The sequence below is a fragment of the Ursus maritimus genome, unplaced genomic scaffold (genome assembly GCF_017311325.1).
Source record: "Ursus maritimus isolate PB19 unplaced genomic scaffold, ASM1731132v1 scaffold_23, whole genome shotgun sequence".
NCBI lineage: Eukaryota > Metazoa > Chordata > Mammalia > Carnivora > Ursidae > Ursus > Ursus maritimus.
The window spans coordinates 44007183-44028584 of NW_024424786.1; the positions used below are offsets into that span (position 1 = coordinate 44007183).

Genomic DNA, 21402 nt, shown 5'->3' on the forward strand with positions numbered 1-21402 from the left:
TTTATCTTCTGCTATGTAAATTGATTCATTCCACCTCCCCCCCCCACCCGCCCCCGTGCCAAATCCAGACCCAAGCTTCTGTTTATACAGAGGCAAATTCCTGCCCCCTTGTGCAGATAAGCTGATCCCCTTACAAATATGCTCGTTCCTGCATGTAAATGTGTCTCCCAGGTCATCTGAGAGTTAGTAACTCGTGACATTCCTGCGGCTTTGTTTAACAGAAGCAATGGGATCTTCTAATTAATGATCTGGGGCACTTGTCCCTGTTTCTCTGCACCCATACGTTGGTGCTGGGTTGGTGCTGGTGCACAAGTGGTGGTTGGTGCTGGTGCACAAGTGCACACCATTGGTCCTTGGCACTTTGGAAATACTGTTCATACCTTTTCTTCTTAAAAAATCTTTAAATTTAAATTCAATTTAGTTAACATATAGTGAGTGTATTCATTAGTTTCAGAGGCAGAGGTCAGTGACTATCAGTTGCACATCACACCCCCTGCTCCTCCCATCACGTGCCCCCCTTAATGCCCATCCCCCACTTATCCCATCCCCACCCCCTCCCCTCCTGCAACCCTCAGTGTGTTTCCTAGATATTAAGAGTCTCTTCTGGTTTGTCTCCCTCTGTGATTTCATCTTATTTTATTTTTCTCTCCCTTCCCCTACGTCCATCTGTTTTGTTTCTTAAATTCCACGTGAGTAACATCATATGGTGTTTGTCTTTCTCTGACTGACTTAATTCCTTTAGCATAATATTCTCTATCTAGTTCTGTCCATGTCATTGCAAATGACAAGATTTCATTCTTTTTGGTGGCTGAGTAATATTCCATAGTGTGTGTGTGTGTGTGTGTGTGTGTACACATCTTCTTTATCCATTTATCTGTCAACGTTGGGATTGCAAATGGGTGCAGCCACTCTGGAAAACAGTATGAAAGTTTCTCAGAAGGTTAAAAATAGAGTTACCCTATGACCCAGCAATTGCATTACTAGGTATTTATCCAAAGGATACAAATGTAGTGATCTGAAGGGGCACCTGCACCCCAGTATTTATAGCAGCAATGATCCATAGCCAAACTACGGATCCTACCTTTTCTTGAAGTTTGAAAGCTTTCGTTTCTTCTGTCTTAGGCAAGGCAGAGAGAAAAAATGAATGAGGAACATAACAAGCGTTTATCAGACACTGTTGACAAGCTTCTTTCTGAATCCAATGAGAGGCTTCAGCTTCATCTTAAAGAGAGGATGGCTGCTCTGGAAGACAAGGTGGGACATGGCGAACATCCCCGGGGGGCTCCCACCCTCCCCCAGAGAGCGTTCGCATGCCGTTCCTGAGGAGTGAGGCAGAACAGCAGGTGACGGCGGGTACAGAAAGTAGAAGTTACACTTGGACATGGGAACAGGACAGACTGTTATCCACTCACTGAGTTGACTGTCCTTGCCCGACGTGTGTGTATCGCTCTCAGTCTAGAGCAGGAGTCTGTGAACTGGGTCTGTAAAGGGCCAGAACTGTAAGTATTGTAGGCTTTTACTAATTGTGAATGCTAGTGTAAAATAACCTCATGCTAGTCAATGAGGAGCGCAAAAGTAGCCGCAGGCTGTAGGTAACAAGTGGGTGTGGCCATGCGCCTGTGACCCTTCATTTCCAGCACCGGGCAGTGGCTGGATGTGGCCTCGTTGACCAGCCCTGCACGAGACTGTGCGTTAGGTCCAGCCCTCAGCCGCGATGCTCTCGCTTCAAGGGCTAGTTTCTATCCCGCCTATGAAGATGACACGGTAGGAGCCCAGTGTTATATAAGGGATTTAATCAGCTGAAAACAGACTTTCTCCTTTTCCATCTCCTGCCTTCTCTCTTTCCATCTGGTTTGGAAAAAGTCTGAGCCTGGGCTCTTACTGCTGTCATCATGGAAATACTTGAGCTGTAATCGGAGTGAAGGAGTGTCCTAGAATCTATGTCAGATACACTGATGGCGACAGTTGGATTCCAGCTTGATAAAACCTATTCTGGCTACGGCTGTGTCCCTAAAGATGGGCCCCGAATCTTCCCTAAGATTGGCCCTTGGAGTCATGCTCGTTTAGGAGACACCAGTGATCAGTGCTGATTACGTGACACATTTGTTTTACGTAAAACCCATTATGAAATGCATTATTACAGACCGCACTGCACTTGCTCCTTCATCAGTGGGCCAGCCTTCATGTCAGAATATTTTTATCTTAGATTTGAATTACACATTTGAAACTTAACGTCAGGATTCCCAAGTGACTAATGAATTTTAAAGCCTAAAAGCTAGTACAAACTGGTTTAACTGATTGAAATAAACCTACTCCATGAACTTGTCATACTTACATTTAGAAAATCCATCGGTGAAGAAATCTTACACGGCCGCATTGTTAAAGGCTGTTACGTGACACGATTGTCCACATTCGCTCTGCGGGCGTGTGGGCTTGCTCGCTGGTATGGTCCTGTGGTCTGTTCCTTTTCTGTGTTCCGTAGTACTGTACACAAAGGTGTGGCCATACTGTGTGGCGTGGAACGTTTTCAAGAACCAGCACTAAAGTACTTCTGTACCTTTTTCAGAATTCTCTGCTGCGAGAGGTTGAAACTGCGAAGAAGCAGCTGGAAGAAGCGCAGCATGATAAGGTACGTCCCTCTCCGAGTCCTTCCGAGATCTGCGGATACGTGAGTGGAGCGGAGTTCAGGGCCGGTGCACTGGCCACAGGTGTGTGCGGGGGTCACGCTTCCCCGCGGCAGTCCGCTGCTGAGAGCTTCACAGAGGCCCTGCACGAGCATGGGTCAGAATTCCAGTCCTTTCTGATTCATTCGAAAGCTGAAACGTTCCCGTAAACCTCTCATCTAGTGTGGTGCTGGCCTCCCTGTCATTTAAAGTATTCTCGCAGCCGCATTTACAACCGTAAGGAGAAGCCGGTGAAGTTAATGTTTACTCAGCCCGAGACATGCGTGCGGCACGCGGCTACTGTGTGGGGCAGCATGGCTAGCGGGCTCTGGGGTGACCTAAGAGTTCTGTCAGTTTTGCTCACTGTTTTGCGTGGGCAGAAGTGAGGTTGGGCGCCAGGTGCTCCGTGCAAGACAAAAGCAAAACAGAGAATTGCACAGTAGAGCGTGAGTAAGGTTCACCCCAGCACCCAGAAAGTTCTGCTTCTCGCTACAAAATTAACAATTGTCAACGGCTTGGTGTTGACCCTCTCAAACCTGGCTATGACTGAGACCTAACAACTCTTTGTCCGCTAGGGTTCATAAAGTTAATTTGGTGATCTGAGTGTTTAGTTTACTGTAGGACTCTTGGAGAAAATTTCTTGAAGTTAAATGTTGGGTGTTCGTAACTGCTAAATTAATCCTGTTGTCGTTATGCTCAACATTTGAGCACAGTGATGCAAGTCATTTTTCCATATTTTTTATTTGACTTACCATTAACCTAAGGTGTTCAGTCAGTTTCGGGTGTATAGCACACGGACTCACGAGTCTGTACGAGCCACGGTGCTCACCACCATTGCGGTCACCACCCGTCCCCACACAGCGTCACTATGGGATCACTGGCCATTTGCCCTGGGCTGCACTTTCCATCCCCATGACTTAATCATTGTGAACTGGAAGCTTCTACCTCTTCACCTCTTCGCCCCCTCCATCCCCTCCGTCCCCTCCGTCCCCTCCATCCCCTCCATCCCCTCCGTCCCCTCCATCCCCTCCGTCCCCTCCATCCCCTTCATTGATGCCCACCCCCGGCTGCCTCCCCTCTGGTGACCACCGGTGTGTGCTCTGTGTTTAAGTGTCTGTCGATGCAGCTCATGTTGAATCCTGAAAGAGACGGCTGCAGCGGATATCCTTTGCTGTTTTGTAGGATCAGCTCGTCCTAAACGTGGAAGCGCTGAGAGCTGAATTAGACCAGACGAGACTGAGAGGCATGCCCCTCCATCACGGGTATGACATGTACCAGTTCACTGAGATGTTCCAGATGAAGCCAAGGGTCACTTCCCTTTGCCGTGCATATGACCTGAAGCAGCCTGCAGATACAGACTAGAGAACCACGGGCCTGACATGAACCAGTGCACACACACCTGTTTTAGCGCCTGATGTGTGTCTACAAGACTGTGCCCTTGGTCATCTGGAGCCAGTAGCTAGCTTAGTGGCAGGCAGGAGGGAAAGGTTAGGTTTGGGCACCTAGGGGACTGGGAGTCCTGTCATTGACCAAGCTCACAGCCACGGGATGAGGTTTGGAAGGTAGGGAATGACCAGTTTGTGAGTGGGCAGGTGAATTTGAGGGCCCCCAGAGTGTGGCACTGATGGTGTGGGGCCAGGAGGACGGAGCCCAGTGTGCCAGGTGAGGGCCCTGTGCACCTGGGAGCGGTAGGCCCCTTTGCAAGGCCACTGAAGTCGCCAGGGGAGTGGCTGCAGGGCCAGAATTGTGAGGGACACCTCTTGGGCTTGGCCTCGCGCTTGTAGTTGTCTACACTCTTCAAGAGACTGGAGGAGAGTGATGCGTAATCACCTCGAATCTGTTGGGACAGCTCGAAGTCAGCTGTGGGAGTGAGTCAGCCGGCCCGTGAGCCTCGCAGGTCGCCCCTCATCGTGCAGTCAGTCTCACGAAGGCGTTGAAGGTGTGTTTGCCCCATTGTAGGAAACAGTCCTCACGTGAGAGGCACACTTGAACGAGAGTTGCTGGAGTAGCTGACTGACCCTCTTTAGTCTGCAGGAGGCGGGCTCCTGCTCAGATCACAGGCCCACTCAGGCTGCACAGGTGTTTCTGCAGTCACAAACGTGGGGTCTCGAGGGCTGAGGGTATCTTGCGGCTGTCCCCGTTGAGCCTGCCTGTAGGAAGGGGGAGGACACGTCAGGGAAGGTAGAGTCACAGAGAGGCAGAGCCGGAAGCTGTCCCTGTCTGTGGAACCAGGAGGAGGGAGAACTTCGAGGAGGAGCGCGAGTGTGTATGCAGAGAGGGAAGTGTGCCGGAGGGTCAGGGCACAGAGCAGTCTCTTGGTTTGCTGATCGAGAGCCTCGCTGGCGAGAGGCCGGGGTCATGCCTGTCGCTGCCCAAGGGCTTGAAGGCGTGTGTGTGAGGAGGCCTGAGTGAGCAGACGGGAGGAGGTGGACACGGGGCCCTCCACTCTTACGGAAGTTGGAGTACTGAAGGGAAGGGCCCGTGCAGGAACCTGAGGGGTGGCACCTGGGACAGTGTGATGATGAAGTCTGCGCATGTCTTCCTGTCCTGGGTGTGCTAGCAAACGTGAAGGGTAGAGGGGGCAGCGGGGGCGGCCACGGTCACGGGCGGCTGTGTGCTCCAAAGACTGTGGGCAGGAGGCCAGGTACAGAGGAGGGGGTGTGTTTCAAGCAGTGTCATGTGGCGGTCTCATCTCCGGTGGCAGACGAGAGGCTGGTAGGAGCTGTGGAACAGAAGTAGTGTCGCAGTAAGCATGGCGGGCCATGGGGGACGGAACTGGAAAGATAGCTGGCAGCCGGCAAGCTCAGGCCCCCTGGTCTTGTTGATGTGACCTTCTCCAGCAGGAAGAGACGGTCGAGGTTGCAGAGCGGGAGAGAGGTGACCGGCGGGCTTCCACATGCAGACGGGGCCAAAGGGACAGAGCTTGGGGATGCAGATGCAGGGTGGTGGGCTCGGGAGGAAGTGAGCCCCAGAAAGCGTCAGAATTAGGTGACACCCATGACCTTTGAAGGATCCGTGAACCACCCCACATCACATGCAGGGTTTTGTGCGTGTAGCTCCCACTGATTTTTCGATGTGCTCTGGCTCCAAAGCGGCCGTGCTTGAACTCCTGCTGAGCGCGGACGGGCGGCTTCACCAGGAAGCAGGGGCTAGAGGAAGCGAAGGGAGGTTGTGGCCAGCACACCCTCAAGCAACACTGAACGGAGACGTTCCTTTAACAACCGCAGGGAGGTGTGTGGAGCACAAGTGGAAGAGGCGGCCTGTCAAAGCGGTCCTGTCTGCAAACTGTGCGGGGAGGCGCCAGGGGTCCCCTCTTGAATTGACCTTAATCAGATGAGTGGGTTCTGTCTCTCAGGACCTTAAGGATTTCTGACAACGAAGGCAGCCATTCTTCTTTCCCAGAGAGCAAGGAGCCACTGGACTCCGTGCCATGGTTGAGGTGCTGGGGGAGCCCATGGCTGAGGCTGGGCGGGCGGGCTGGCAGCCGCCGCGCTCCTTCCCCTTTGCTGACCGATTCCTGTCTGAGCCTTTGCTGAGGAGAGCCACTCACGGCCCACTTCAGCATCTCCGTCCTCGGTGCCCAGGGCTCCATCTGCCTTCCCTTGGGACTTCTCCCGCCGAGGCTGTCGGTTGTCTGTCAGTCAGACTGTACACAGGTCTGTGCTTTTGACCTGGAAACACCAAGTGTGCTGCCAAACCCAGTTCATGTAAGCTGCGAGCTTGGGTTTAGAAGCTTCTGCCGCCGGTGCCCCTGGGGCGCCTGTTAGTGGCAGGTGGCGGATCCCTGTGGCCGATGGGCCTCACACCATGGGCCTTGGCACAAGTGGGACAATGGCAGTTGAAGGCCCACGTGAGGGGTCGGTGTGCTTCCTGGTCATTTGAGGGGAAGGGGGCACAGAAATGTAGGACAGAAAGCCTGGGGGCAGGTTCTGAGCTGGAGAGCACATCCGTCCTCTGGCTCCAGGCAGTCGGGCCATGGCGCACTCACCTGCCTGTGTGGGGCATCTGCCCTGCTTTTCCTGGGTGTCCAGGTGTTGCACCTGCTGGGGCAGGGACACTCTCCACAGGGCGTAGGCAGCGGGCTGTTACGGGGGCAAGGGGAACAGATGCCCTCCTTGGAGGCCTTTTTCCGTGAAATCGTTTTCCAAGCTGACAGGTTCTGGCTTGGCTGACAAAGCTCACAGTTCACTTTTCTTCCAGTAACGACCTTTTCTTTTTTTTTTTTTCCATGTTTCAGCCGACCGCACTTGGGCAGTGTCCCTGACTTCCGGTTCCCTGTGGCAGACGGTCCCACAGACTCCTACAGCAGCAGTGCGGTGTTACGGCGCCCCCAGAAGGGCCGTCTGGCCGCTCTGCGAGATGAGCCTTCCAAGGCAAGGGCCGCCGTCCCCAGCGGGCTCTTGGATCCCCCCACCTCCACGAAAGTCACCTATCTTGTCCTCTGACTTTGAGGCTGCTCTGGAGTTACACTGCCGATAGGTCACTTTTTCTCTCTCTCCTTCCCTCTTCTTTTGCTGGCTAAGAATCTACTTTTAGGGCTTGCTTTCTTTTTGAAGAGTAGAAATGGGGATAAAGCATGACCTATGGTTAAAGACGGCACAGTGCTAATTAGTACAGTTTTGAAATATTAAGAGTAAACACGAGTATTCGTCCTTAAGCAAAAAGAATTCACGTTTATAAGTTCACGTACATTCATACTTTGGTCAGCAGCATGTGTCTTTATAGCCGTGTCTGCATTTTGAGTGCCCACGCTCATTGAACGAGTTTGGGCCAGGCATCACGGAGACGTGGGGCTGCAGCAGTGAGTAAGGACAGACAAGAGGCTGAGCCCTCTGCAGGCACAGTGTAGTGAGGAGAGGCCAGTCAATGGAAAGGCACATACGGTACATCTCTCAGTTGTCTGCTGCTGTTTAACAAATTGCTGCGAAGCTTAGTGGCTTAGAATGAACGCTTAGTAGTTCCCGGTGTCTGTGAACGTAGGAGGGCTTAGCAGAGTGCCTCTGGCTCAGGATCTCCTGAGGTCGCGCTGCCGGAAGGTCCACCTGGGGCTGGCAGGTGCGCTTCCAGCTCCCTTGCCTGGCTGTGGCGGGGGGCCTCAGTTCTTCACCCCATGACCTCTCCACGGGCCACTTGGTTGTCCTCACAGCATGGCAGCCAGCTTCCCCCAGAACTCATGCTGAGAGAGAGCAGGGAGAGGGCCCCAGACCCTCCTCTGCCCTAGTCTTGGAAGCTGCCGCCTTCCCTCCACTGCATCCAGCTTGTTAGAGGAGGCGTGAGTCCTGCCGACCCACGGGGTTGGAGTGAAGAGTTGCCCTTCATCTCTCAAAGCAAGGAGGTGTTAAAGAACCCGTAGACGTGTTTTTAAACCACTACGGTGTCAGATGGTAGTACGTCGGATAAGGACATCGGGTACCCCAATTCGTGGAATGGGGAGGGGAATAAGAATGTTAAATGGAGTGGCCAGGGAGGTGTCACCAGCAGACGTTTGAGCAAAGACCTGAAGGAGGGGAGAGAAGTAGCCATGTGGGTGTATCACAAGGTCGTGCCAACAAGAGGTGCGGACGGATCAGATCTGGAGCATGAGGGAAAGCAACAGGCAGGGGGCTCCGGTGCGGGGGGTGCTGAGCAGCAGAGGACGGAAGTCTGTCTCCTGAGGTGAGCAGGGTCATGGAGGCTAGTGCAGGGCCTCGGCCCAGCACACAGGTCGGCAGGCCCATCAGACACCCAACGGGACATGTTGGGTGAGCGGTTGGTTACTGTAGCCTGGGCCTGAGGAGGCCTTGACTGGACAGAAAGATTGAAGCCAGGACACACTGGTGGCATCTAGAGGCACGGGCAAGATAAAGTCATCAAGTGGGTGCCTGTGGATTGACCCAAGGTCCGAGGTTGGAGCTCCGGGTGCTCCCCAGTGCAGAGGCCGGGGGGTGGGGTGGTGAGGGAACCGGCAGAGAAGGAGCAGTGACGGCGAGGCAGGAGGCACCCAGTGCGCAAGGTACTCGGGGGAGGGGGGGAGAGCGCCAGGCCCAGTCCCACCGCTGGGCCGGGCAGGGTGAGGTCAAGGATGGTGGTGCACTAGTAGCATGCGACTCGCTGGCGAGCGGGGACCGATTCTGGCGGAGCCCGCTTGCGACATGCTCCCGAGTCTGGGAGGAGAGAATGTGCAGACTGAATAGGGGCAGCGTTCTGGAGAGCCTGCACTCTGGGTGGGGGCAGAGATGCAGAGGCTGCTGGAAGGAGTCCTGGGGTAAAAGCTGAGTGCTTTCTGTTTTGTTAGTTTGGAGGAAGAAGGGAGAAAACATTTTTAGGCTGATGTGAATGAACTGGTAGAAAGTTGATTATCCAGAGAGAGGGATCAGAATGATGTCCTTGAGTACGCCAAGGGCCGGGCCCTGTGCCTGCAGGTGGGGCTGTCCCCGGGGCTTGAGGGCCGAGCAGAGGCACTGTGTGCCGTGGGTCCCATGTGCTGTGCCTGTGAGCACCCCCCTTGCTGGGACGGGAGTGTTTGGGCTCAGCACGGGGGCACCTCTGCCACCCGAGGACAGGTGCCGCGTCCTCGCCGCTCAGCCTCTGGAAGGGAGGTCGGGAAACTCCGGCAGCTCCAGGTCCCCTGCGTGGGGACACCAGTGAGATGTCAGGGCCACTGAGGCGCACCCAGCCTCCGTGGATTTCATGGGTTTTTTACTTCCCGTGAGGGTGGCTGACTGGCACCGAGGTATTGTTTTAATTTTCAGATTTTGTTTCTGAGGTGGTCGTCCCGCCGTGTGAATGACGTCACAGAAATGCATCCACTGTAGGCGAGAGCCTCGCAGGCACTCTAGGCAATAGGCCACCCCCCTCGCCCTGCACCCAAAATACTGCTTGTTGCCCCACAGATGTCAGCAGCTTGGAAGCGCAGCCCGTCCCCGTTTCTTTGGGGCTCCCGTTTGGAAACTTCTAAACTTTCTGATAGTTGTCTTTGAAGTTTCTGTAACTGCTACTGTTTCTTTCTGTCTTTGCTGAGACTCCCTTTTCTTATTTATAGGTGCAGACTTTGAATGAACAGGACTGGGAGCGTGCCCAGCAAGCTAGTGTGCTGGCAAACGTGGCCCAGGCATTTGAGAGTGATGTTGACGTGTCTGATGGTGAAGACGACAGGGACACTCTCTTCAGTTCGGCTGCTCTCCTGTCCCCCAGTGGGCAGGCCGATGCCCAGACGCTGGCCATGATGCTTCAGGAACAGCTGGACGCCATCAACAAAGAGATCAGGTACACCGCACCGCGGAGATGTATGTCTGGGGAGTGGTATTGCACCCAGGAAAGTCTGGAACAAATACCGTGAACGCTTTCTGTGTGTCCCATGATAACAAAACTTCTTCCATTCTATTTTAAGAATTAAGTTTTGAGATTGCCCTTGATTATAACATTCAGTTAAACAGGGCATTCTCTCCAGGGTCATGGTATTGGCATGTTTGTGTAAGATCTGGGCGAAGAGCGGAAGGTGTTCGGTCCCTTCCCCGAAAAGCTGACAGAGCTGGAGAGGACCGCAGGGGCACCCGGTATGTGTCTGCAGTGCTCCTCCGTGCCAGGTGGGGCTCCAGACTCGCCCAGGGTGGCAAGAGCTGAGGATGGATTGGGGTGCTGTCCCTAATCCGCCATGTGGAGGGAAGATGTGTGCAGCGGGGCACCGCAGAGTGGGGGGAAGTGGACTGGCCTGGCGCACTTGAGGATAAGAAGAAGCCGGGGTCTTTCGTGGGGCAGAAGACAGGGTGACTTAGATATGTCAGAGCTCAGTGCAAGCAAGTGGAAGGTGAAGCGTGCGGCCGCAGGTGGGGGGGGCTGCTTCTCCACCCCCTTCTAGCTGGAGTGTCCCCTAACTCTGCACCCCGTGTGGGCAAAGTGCCGAGGTGGCGTCTGCCCGCCGCTCGTGCATTCCCAGCCCGGAGACGGCCAGCTTGTGTCCTTCAGCTGCCCAAACGGAAAAGCCAAGCTTGGATTCCGGGGTTGGCAGATTCCCACTCATGCTTGCGTTTTGCTATGTTAAATGAACATCATATGTCAAAATTTGTCCATGGTAGAGCAGTGTGAGGTCAGAGGATGTAGATCTTTCAGTCTCTTCACTATTTCAAAGGGCTTTTTTTTAGAAATGCTCTTACCAGTTATAGTACTGACTTTACAAAGCACTGGGCCCACGGGGAAGAGGATCCAGAGACTCCCCCCATGGTGATGGAGGCTGGTGGGAGAGGGGTAGTGGTGTGCCCAGGGGGCCAAGGGTGGCTCTGTGTGTCCTGCAGCCACGTGCTAGTGACCCTGCAGTGGCCCCAGGGTAGCGTTCCTGCCCAGATTTTGTTCTCATAAAGTCAGCACGAGCAGACACACTTGTTCCTGCCCACAGGGAGCAGGAGATAGAGACAGAAACGTTAGTGGAAGAAAGAGGGAAGAGCTGCAGGCTTCGAAGCGGGAAGGACTTCTGCAGGCTCCATGCTGACTGCCTCAGCACTGAAGCCTTTCCCCGTCCGCCTGGGAAGTGAGAAGTGAGTGTAGTGCAGGGCCAGGTAAAAGTGATCTTTCTTCATGTGAGTTGACCGGATACCAGTGGTCAAGTCTGTCCACCGACTTCTTATCCGTAACAAAACACACTTTCAGAGAATGTAAGTAGAACCTGTGATTGGGAAGGTTACTACGTGGGTTCTGTCTGTTGATGATAGAATAATATTCACGTAGTCATATATTGAAACTGCTGTTTACTGACACATTATACATTAGGGGAGAAGCGTGTTCACCTTCAATTCCAAATTAGCAGAGAATGGTTGATGTGAATCCAGAAACTCAGAGGAGGCTGGTCAAAAATTCCTTCAAATAAGACTTTTGTTTGAATTCAGCCTTAAAAAAAAATCAACCTTTTCATGTAATCTAGACGCCTAAGTGTTTGGGAACTCCCAATTGCTTCATGGATCGGTTCTTCAGTTATGTCAGAGTTCCTGATTTCCAGTTGAAGCATTTGGTCGATAAGCATGCATCTTTGCCCTGAGAATTGTAAGGGTCACGTAGGCCCATTATGCAGGAAGCGAGTTGCCAGCAGGCCCCCATCAGGATTTCAGTGCGCGTAAGTCCAGTCAGACACGAGTGACGGGAAGCAACTTTGCAGGCCTCAGTGGAAGATTTACTTCGTGGGGTTCTAAAACTGAGTGTACGAAGAAGGCAAAGTGGAACCTGTTTGCTGAAGTATCAGTGGAGCGACTGTTACTGGGGTCTCCTGATCCTAGTACGGTCGAAGCAAGCACAGATGTGTTGGGCAGATGCATTCATCTGTTTGCTGGGGAAGCAAGGCTGACTGTTTGCTTCTGTTCCAGGCTGATACAAGAAGAGAAGGAGAGCACGGAGCAGCGGGCGGAGGAGATCGAGAGCCGAGTGGGCAGCGGCAGCTTAGATAGCCCGGGTCGATTCCGATCGGTGGGCGCCGCCCCCCAGCACCCCACGTCCACGCTCACAGGCCCGTCCCCTCCACACAGCGGGCGCTCCACCCCAAGAAGGGGCCCGCACAGCCCCGCCAGGGAGGTGGACAGACTGGGGGTCATGACTCTAGTGAGTATTTACCTCTTCTGCCTACTGCGCCCCCCACCCCAGCCCCTGAGTTCAGTCTCAGACTCGACAGATATGGTTTGGTTTGGTTTCTTACCCAGAAGGAAATAAGGTTCATTTGTTATGCTCAGAGGTTCAAGATATTTTAAACCAGCTAGCATTTAATCACTCGGCAATAGCACAGGGACAAATTGATTATAGTGTTTGGATGACTGGTTTAGCACATCATCATAAACCCATCAGAGTTTTTATTTGTGTTATTTTGGACAACATGGGCCTGTGCCAGGCACAGCAGCTCCAAGGGGAATATTCTTGTCTTCTAGGAATAGATGGTTTCACAGAAGTAAACGCAGAAAGTCTTCGTAGCATGTAGAAAGCGGACAGGGGGAGTCACTGCTGTCCTCCTTTGCATTAGAGATGCCTGCCTGGAGGGTACAGGATATGCAGTCAAATAAAGCTTACATTGGTTTTCTCCACGATGCGCTCGACCGCATTCTTGACACCAGCTCTGTGTGCGAGGCCAGGATGGCACCAGCGTGAGCCACATGCCTGCGTGGCTTCCTGGGGAGGCACAGGGCCATCTTCGCTCACCAGGGTCTGGAAACACAGTGATAGTGTGACTGTCATCTTCGATGATGAGTGTGCAGCGCTAAAGAATGTTTTATAACTTTCCTGTGTATGTAGCTTAGGTTTTATGAGCACACTGCCTCTTTCCCTCATAAAATCATGTTCACAGCGTTCTGCTTTTCAGCTGCACTTCCGTTAGTCTCTCTTCTGTCCGTTTTTATTTTTAGCTGCATTGTTAGCCAGCGTGTAATTAAATCAGCTGTGAATCATTGTAGTGGCATCTGAAGGGGTAACGAGTCCATTTTGTGGTATTTTGACACACTGTTTTTATAATTCACATCATTAGCTAATTAGCTAATATTTTAAATTCTTCGACGGTTTCATTTGTGGTTTTGTGCTTCCTTTCGGAGAATTTTAAGAGTAGTTACAAAAAATAGTTACGTTTATTTTTTCCCCTGTTTTTGTGATTCTGAACGCTGGCTGACAGTGTCTCTGCTTCCGTGGCTGGTCTTGATTTCCTGTCTCATCCTTGGTTTGGTTGGTCCCTGTGAACGCAGATCTCAGGCTCCCGGCCCCAGCCGGTGTTTTGCTCGTCCAGCCCCCTGCCGTAACACCCCCCACCGCATGCTCAGGTGTGTGTGGTCTGTCGTGGCTCGATAGCGTGGTTTCTCCTCCATCGTCATGTCTCGTTACATCGTGCGGTTTTTCTTCCCCCCGATAGAGCTCCATTGTAATTAGCGTGTTACTGTGTAATAGGTGTGGGTAAAGGCATGGTACAGGGGAGTCAGGAGTGTTTTTTACTCAGAACTGCGTAAGAGATACGTAATTCGGAAACGAAGTGTTTCTTATATAAAGAAATAAGGCCCTAAGCATAGAATTAATGGAAGCCTGACACCAGTGGCATACGTTCTGGTTTTGATGTGTATTCAACTAGAAGTGTCGTCAGCCTACCGAGCTGTGCACTTCCTGCCTTCGTAGACTGTCTCTCCCGTCAGATACTGGGTCACAGAAGGGAGAGGTGCTGCCTGCTGTTGCACGGCGGTCATTCTTACAGACCCGCACGGGGCCCCTGCTCTAAACGATGCATGTATGTATGTGTGAGAAGTGTGAAATCCGTTCTAGGTGAGGGTTTTACGTTAGCGTCCCGCAGGTCATTCCCCAGAGCGGGTTTGCTGGCTGCTCGAGGAGGTGCAGGGACTCTGCATCGTGAGACTGATGTTGTAAACGTGCAACGTGGCTTTCAGTAAGGGAGACAGACTCAAGAAGAGTTTGGAACAGACAGCTCTTGGGTCCCTGTGTTACACAAAATGCCGTATTTTAATTAGGTGTGGTGTTATCATGGAATTTATCTCCCCGAGTAATAAGTTACAGCGTTTTTCTAGTAAATCTCAAATAACCTATTATATTTAAATTTGTGGTGAAAAAAAGTTCTATTTGCAGTTACGTTGTTTCTAAGTCTTATCTCACTTATATCTGTCCTACTACTGTTTTTTAAATATATTTGTTCTGGTCCTTGAATTTTTAACTTCAGAGTGTGCAGTAAATCTGATTTCTCTTCGTTTCTTTGCATGCCTCTATCAGCCTAGTGATTTAAGGAAACATCGTAGAAAGGTAAAGTTTTTAGTAGTTGAACATCCCTCTGTTTGCGACACGTGGAAGAGGGCCCCTCACTCCCCAGGCGTGCGCCCTAGCTGTGTGTCAGCATGCAGCACGCGCGTCCGGGGAAGTGCAGGGCCCACGGCACTCCAGTGTGGCTGTCGCCCCCAGATCACTGCCACGGACGGGGGGTGGGGGTCGCGCCTTTCTCTCACGTGTGTCTGCTGCTCGCTGCGTACTTGGTTATACCAGACGTAATAGTTTGATTTTTGAAGATTTTTATTTACTTAGAGAACACGAGCAGGGGGAGTGGCAGGCAGAGGGAGAAGCAGACTCCCCGCTGAGCAGGGAGCCCAACGCCAGGCTCGATGCAGGACCCTGGGATCATGACCTGAGCCGAAGGCAGATGCTTAACCGACTGAGCCAGCCAGGTGCCCCTGACATAATAATAGTTTTCAAAAAGAGAAATTATTGAAGTAGAGCCATAGATTTTAGACTTGGGCACAACCAGCTTTGGTAATCATGCCAGCAGCATTCAGTGAGCCCCTGCTGTGTATGCCAGGCGCTGCACTGCGTGCTTTAGAGCCTGTCACCCTCACACACGTCCCTGTGAGGCACAGGTTAGTGTCGTGACCCCATTTCCCAGGTGCGGAGACTGGGGCCGAGAGGCCAGGCGCCAGGCTTGAGACTGCGGTGCAGTACGGGTTTGTCCTCTCGCCACCTGGGCTCGGGTCTTCTCCTCCCTACAGATGACCACAGATCGGGGCTCCTCATTTTCAGACGAAGTACAGCGCATCAGGGAAACGATCCCTTGACCAGAGTGTCTCCTCGTAACTGTCATGCTTTGCTCCCTGGGCCATGTGCACCCCCACCCCAGACCCGCCCAGCCGTGTGCAGACAGGGCGGCGCCTCTGCTAGGTCGGGGGCTCAGTACTGGGAGCCGGGTGGCTGCCAGGGGAGCCCCCCTCCGCTGCGCAGACCAGTGTGACCATTTAGTGAAACTCCTGGGTTCAAGCGCCAGCTCTGTCATGGACTGTTTTGTGCCCCGGGTGTGCTCTTCACCCTCTTGGTGCCCTGGTTTGCTCCCCTGTTACGTGAGGACAGTGACAGAGTCCTGCTCCTCAGGTGGGCCACAGATTATGCCTGTGTGAACACGGTCCGCAGAGGCCGGGCGCCCACACCGGCAGCCGGGCCCAGCAGCGTCTGAGTCTGCCGGCTGGCTTTGCAGTTTGCGTGGGAGCCAGACTTTCTCAGTGAAAGAAGGGGCGTGCTGCTGAGCCCCCAGGCAGGACGACTGCTCCTGCTGCTTGCGGTCACTTGAGCTCACTGCTTCTTGGAGGGCCTTGTTCTGAGGTTTTGGGGGATGAAGTGAGGTGCACGTGCAGAGTGCCGGGTCGGCACAGACAGGGCCAGCATGTGCCGTGCACCGTGCCCTCCCGCTCCCCCCCTCGTGGTTGGCGCGTGCTGGGCTGACGTCCAGCTCTCGTGGAGCCTCCTGTTCTAGTTGAGTCCGCAGCAGCCTGTAGGCACGAGTGCGGTGGACCCCAGTGCGGGGCGGGGTGCACTTCCCCCGGGAGCGCAGAGGGAGGGCAGGCAGGCCCGGCTGGGGCTTGGGGTGTGGCCCGGGCTGTGGCGCAGGGCGGGCCTGCACTCGGAACTGTGTCTCTGCCGACCTCGTCAGCGCAGCCCCGAGTGCCGTGCCCCCATCCTGTTCTTTTTTGTTTGTTTTTTGCAGATCATTGCTTTAACCTGGATTTGAAATCTCTCCTTGTTATTGAAATCTGTGTTAAGTTTTCTGTTGATGATTTCTAACCAGTTAAGATAGCCTTTGTTGTCTGATGGCTGTGATGGGAAGTCAGGAAAGAACGCAGGACTTGTCCCGCTCTTGGTTATGGTTTGTCTTCCCTGAAGTCCGCTCGCTGGGTGCTGACGCGCATGGGTGTCCCCGAGCCGCTGTGCGGCCACAGAGGTCCTGTTACAAAGCACCACAGGCTGCCCCAGTCTCGCAGTTCGTACAGGGGTTTGCCATGCGTGTCTCGTGAGACCCGGCCCTGCCCTGGGCAGCCACCACGCCCAGATCTGTAAGTGAGCCCTGCCGGGAGCCTGCGGCCCACCCTCCTGCCCGAGGCTGCAGAGATGCAGCACAGAAGGAAGCACGGGGACTCTGGAGGGGGTCATCTTGTCGGATGGCAGCCTAGGGTCACTTCGTGCGCACCTCTAGGCTGTCTCTAGGCTGCACATACGTCCTCAGGTTGTAACATCGCTGAGAGACATGGTCCACACACGGGTGGAGGGTGGGTGCCTGTTCACTTTGAACCTGACCTTAGGGACACCAAAGTTTGCATCATTACTAGAAATGATGGACTATGGGACAGGCTATTTCCTTTCCCCCCAAAACAAGAAGATCTGGACAGTTTTGCACGAGAGGGTTCTGTGTCACCAGTGCTCGTGTGAATGGCATCGGGATAAACACATTCCCCCCTCAGCACTCTTGTCAGGGAGAGCGCGTGCCAGCCGTGGCGTATAGTGACGGGATTCGGGGCCTGGCTCCGGTCTCTGCCATCCCCTTCGCTGGCTGTCCTCGTGGTGATGCAGAGTTTTGGGGAGGGCGAGCCGCAGGCTGCATGGAGTCTCAGGGAGAGGAGGGCTCCGGGGCCTGCGGGGTGCCCTACACACACATGCGGGACCACCCCGTAGCACGGGCCTCGGCTGATACCAGGCTTTTGTGCGCCCCTAGGTTTTCAAATACAGTTATGGCTGCACTCTAAAGCCTATGTTCTGTGGCGGTGTCTTGCTAACTGGTCTCACCCTGTCTCCCCCGCAGCTGCCGGCTTCCCGGGAAGAGGTACGAGATGACAAGGCAACGATAAAATGTGAAACGTCCCCCCCTTCCTCCCCAAGATCCCTCCGCTTAGACAGGCTGCACAAAGGAGCACTGCACACAGTCAGCCACGAGGACATCAGGGACGTCAGAAAGTAAGGCGCGCTCGGTGCTGGTCACCCCGCAGGAAACACTCTTGGGTGTTAGTTTGCAGTTTTAAGAAATCTTTGCTCTTTTTTGGGGGAGAAAAAAAGGTCAGAACGATGATTTTAAAGAAATACCAGTGAATTAAGAGGAGTTGACATAAACAATGCTGTTGGGACGCCTGCGGGAGCTCGGGGAGCAGGAGACGCGTAGCTGTTTGCACAGAAGTCAGTTTGGAAAGAGGGGAGCTGAATGGTGTCAGCACTTTTAGGACGACGTCCTTTCTTCAGAGTCTGCACACTGACTGTGGAGAACTTTCTGTTCCTGATGGAGCCTGTGCCAGTGCACGGCGCGCGCCTGACGGTTCCTTCTGCGGCGGTGCTCTGTGCCCTTTGTGCCGTCGAGAGCCCGCACCGTCCTCACCCCCGGGCCACTCCGGTAGCCACTCAGTTGCTCGTGCACCCCATTCCAAACTAGCATCGGTTGTGTTTCTGTCCCGCGCCAGGCGGTGCTCGGCACGCACCTCTGTGCAGCGGCTCTGCCACCAGCTCCCCTGCTCCCCCTGCTCCCCCCTTAACTGGCTCCCGGGAAGGGACTGCTCAGGGAGCTGCTCAGGGCGCCTCGACCACCTGTGGCTTGGCATCACAGCCTCCCAGGGGAGGAGAGGGTGTCAGCCGCCCCGGGGCAGTCCTCCCGGGCGTGTAGATGGGAGCCTGTGCTTGTCGCGCACTTGGTGAAGGCGACACCTCAGGTGTTGGCCGGGAAGTCTGAAGGGGTATTAAAAATGCCAAGCGTTCTCGGTCGTGTGAGTGGGATGGTGTGCTGCGCTGAGCTCTTGTTAAAGATCCTCTCCTGTCCCCAAGCTCCACAGGCTCGCAGGACGGCCCCGTGAGCAACCCCAGCAGCAGTAATAGTAGCCAGGACTCGCTGCATAAAGCCCCCAAGAAGAAGGGCATCAAGTCCTCCATTGGCCGGTTGTTCGGCAAGAAAGAGAAGGGCCGTCCCGGCCACGCTGGCAAGGAGCCCACAGGACCAGGTTGGTGTCCCGTTCATGCCCGCTATGGCCTGGGCACTCCACACAGCACCTGTTGCGGGAGCTGGCTGTCGCATGGCGTGCGCTTGCGGGCTTGGGCCCCGACGGCGTGGACGCTTCCGCGGGCCAGCCCCCTGGTCAGAAGCGCCCTCGGGACTCCTGGCGCTCTGCCTGTGCACACGCTTCCCCCGGTCGGGAGGAGCCCGTGGGTGGCCGCGTCGGTTTGTGTCGGTATGTCAGTCCCTCTGCCTCCCCACAGCTGCTACTTCAGAGACAGAGAACTCCTCTCAGGACGCCCTGGGACTCAGCAAATTAGGAGGACAGGCTGAAAAAAATCGTAAACTTCAAAAAAAGTAAGTATTTTTTTGTCATCTCGCTGAGCAACTTTGAGCTGCGGCTGATTTTTAACCGACGGTTATTTATTAAATGTACTGTGCAGCTGTGTGTATTGTGTCCCGAAAGATGCTTCTAAGGCCTTGACTAAACGGCGCTTCCTGGAGCTCGTGGAGCATTTGTGAGGTTTTGAAAGGACTCACGTGGATTCCCGGCCCTCGGGAACTGTCTGAGCGCGTGTCGTGGTTTGCACTTGGGGCTCGGCCTTGCAGCGCCTCGCTTGGCACCCCGGCCCCGGCTCAGGGCGGTCTTGGGGCTCTAGGAGAGCCGTGCGGTAACTCTCCTGCGCTTTCTCCTCTGTACGTGGGAGGGGAGCACGTACCCCACGCACGTCTGTGTCTACGTAAGTGTACGCGAGGTACTGTCAACATGAGACGCACGGAACCGCGCGTGCGACTACCGCCGCTGTGCCGGCTCGGCCACCAGCATTCAGAATTTGCTGTTCGTACCAGTCATCTGTCAGGAAATCCTCACTGTGTGGTCCTTCTTTCCTTCCGCAGGAGAGTCTGAATTTTTATCTTAGACTCTCAGTTTTGTAGTCTATTTATTACATGTCAGTTCTCAATTGTCTTGATTCTGGAAACGAGGTAACAGTAGGGACAGTTTCCTGCCGAGGAGCTCCGGCGTCGTGGTGCCGCAGGAGAGGGCGCGAAGACACAGCGTTGGCACATTTCTCTGCGACTTTCCCATCCAGAGCAGGTTGTGTGTGGGCTCCCCGTGTCCCAAAGCAGAGTTACGTGGATGAACTGGACAGGTTGGGACCATATCTCCACGATCTGACAACTGAGAAACAAAGCTGACACTCCTCAGCGGGACAGGCGGTGTGTAGCGGGGAGGAGCGGGACGTGAGCCCAGGGAGGCAGATGGGGCCGATGGGAGGAGGCAGGACTCGGTGGGCTCCGAGATAAACCCAACAATGGGAAAGGCATCTGGCCGCCCTCAGGTGCCCTGAGAGCCAGCGCTGGTCTGGACCGAACCTGGGCCGCATGGTCCCACTTGAGCCCACGGGACCCTCTCTGCTAGCAGCTGGCTCCCCTTCAGCCCCTTGGAGTTGCCAGTTGGTTCTCTTTGATGAAATGTGCCTCATTTTAGTTTTCTTTTCATAAGTCATAACAATGATCTTGACCAGTACTGTGGATTTGATTTCAGGTGAAATGCTTTTATTTCTGTTGTTGCTCACGGTATCATAGGAATACTCAGTCTTTCAGTTCTCTGGGAATGGAAATTTGTAGAAACCACATAACAGGGTTCTGATCTGAATGTTGCTATCTTTGAACTGTATAAAAATGTTTTAAAATAACTTGGGTAGTTGCTATTTGGCTGTGTGAAATTTAATATTGAAACTAGGCATTTTGCTCCTGGAACCGTGCTAGGAAAATTCTGTTCCTTAGATTTTGCTGATGTGTTTTATTTCACGTCCTTCTACTTTCTGCAATGAAAACAGTAAGATTTGTAGCAGTGCCCTCTGGCTCTCCCACCCCACTACTCCCAGAAATGTGTATTTCACGTAGGATCAAAAGGAGCATAGATTGGCCAAACGTTGCCTCTGTCTCCTGCATTTATTTTGTCACTCTCAGGAGCTATGCTTAAGTACTTGGCCGTGTGAGGATAGCCTTTGTTGAGTTATTTGCCCCAGCATGTGATTCAATTTCACACTGTGTGCCTGTGTGTAGGTTTCTCTGGAGCTGAGGTGTTCAAATTGATGGATTTGGTTCTGTGTTACCATAGCTGTAACTGAGTATCTAAGAGTGCGTCATTGTCCGTACTCCATTGTCATGCATGGCAAGTTCTAGAATGTACAGTTGATGCTTGAACAGCACAGGTCTGAATTGTGCAGGTCCACTTATGTGCAGACTTTTTGTAAATACAGTATGGCCCTGTAGATGTCTTTTCTTTATCATTTTCTTAGTAAACTTTTTCTTTGGGTTAGTTTATTAAAGAATGCAGCTTATAGTACATGTAATACATAAAATGTGTGTTAACTGTTTATGTTATTGGCAAAGCTTCTGGTCAGCAGTAGGCTACGAGTAGTTAAGTTTTTAGGGACTCAGAAGGTATCCTCGCATTTTCGAGAGCGGTGCTCCAGGTGGCAGAGCCATTTGCGTGAGGAACAGCCCCGTACGCCTGCGTCCGACGCGCCGTAGTGGGCAAGGTGCCGGCTCGGAGAGACGAGGCAAGACGCCTGTTGTCATACAGTATTTAATGATCAAAGGCTCACACTCTTCTTGTTAGAAAAGGCGACTTTACTGTCATGTTTATGTCCTAACTCTAAAAATGCGTATCATCTGTCCCAGGTCACGTGACTTCTCTCCTACGTGCGCCTGTTCCCTGTAGAATTGAGCAGATTTCTAAATGTCTTTCTCCTGCAACTCTCATTGCAAGGCTGGGGTGCGTTCCACTTCAGTTTACTGTTAGAGCAGGTGTTTGCAAAATCAGGTGTGGGTCTAAAATTTGGTACTAAGGGAAATCAGGTCGCAGCTAAGTCACCCCGCACCACATGGCCTGATGGATCCGTGGCGGTCGTAGTGCTCATCTGTCGTCCTCTGCAGAGGGGACAGCCCCTTCGGCTGGGCTTGCGGGCTGTGAACCGAGGAGGACGCAGCCATAGGGGGAAATGCAGCGTCCAA

The 21402-nt window shown here is 53.4% G+C and overlaps 1 protein-coding gene across 2 annotated transcripts in view; it reads left to right on the forward strand.

The window, feature by feature from the left end:
- The window catches only part of PPFIA1 (PTPRF interacting protein alpha 1), an 86184-nt gene that overhangs the window by 46023 nt on the left and 18759 nt on the right, over nucleotides 1-21402 (forward strand). For both annotated transcript variants that reach the window (XM_040639595.1, XM_040639596.1), the window contains exons 11-19: nucleotides 1123-1254; nucleotides 2567-2629; nucleotides 3846-3925; nucleotides 6901-7036; nucleotides 9685-9908; nucleotides 11993-12224; nucleotides 17209-17360; nucleotides 18213-18385; nucleotides 18642-18735. In XM_040639595.1, coding sequence (XP_040495529.1) covers nucleotides 1123-1254; nucleotides 2567-2629; nucleotides 3846-3925; nucleotides 6901-7036; nucleotides 9685-9908; nucleotides 11993-12224; nucleotides 17209-17360; nucleotides 18213-18385; nucleotides 18642-18735 — 1286 coding nt within the window. The remainder of the gene's footprint in view (nucleotides 1-1122; nucleotides 1255-2566; nucleotides 2630-3845; nucleotides 3926-6900; nucleotides 7037-9684; nucleotides 9909-11992; nucleotides 12225-17208; nucleotides 17361-18212; nucleotides 18386-18641; nucleotides 18736-21402) is intronic.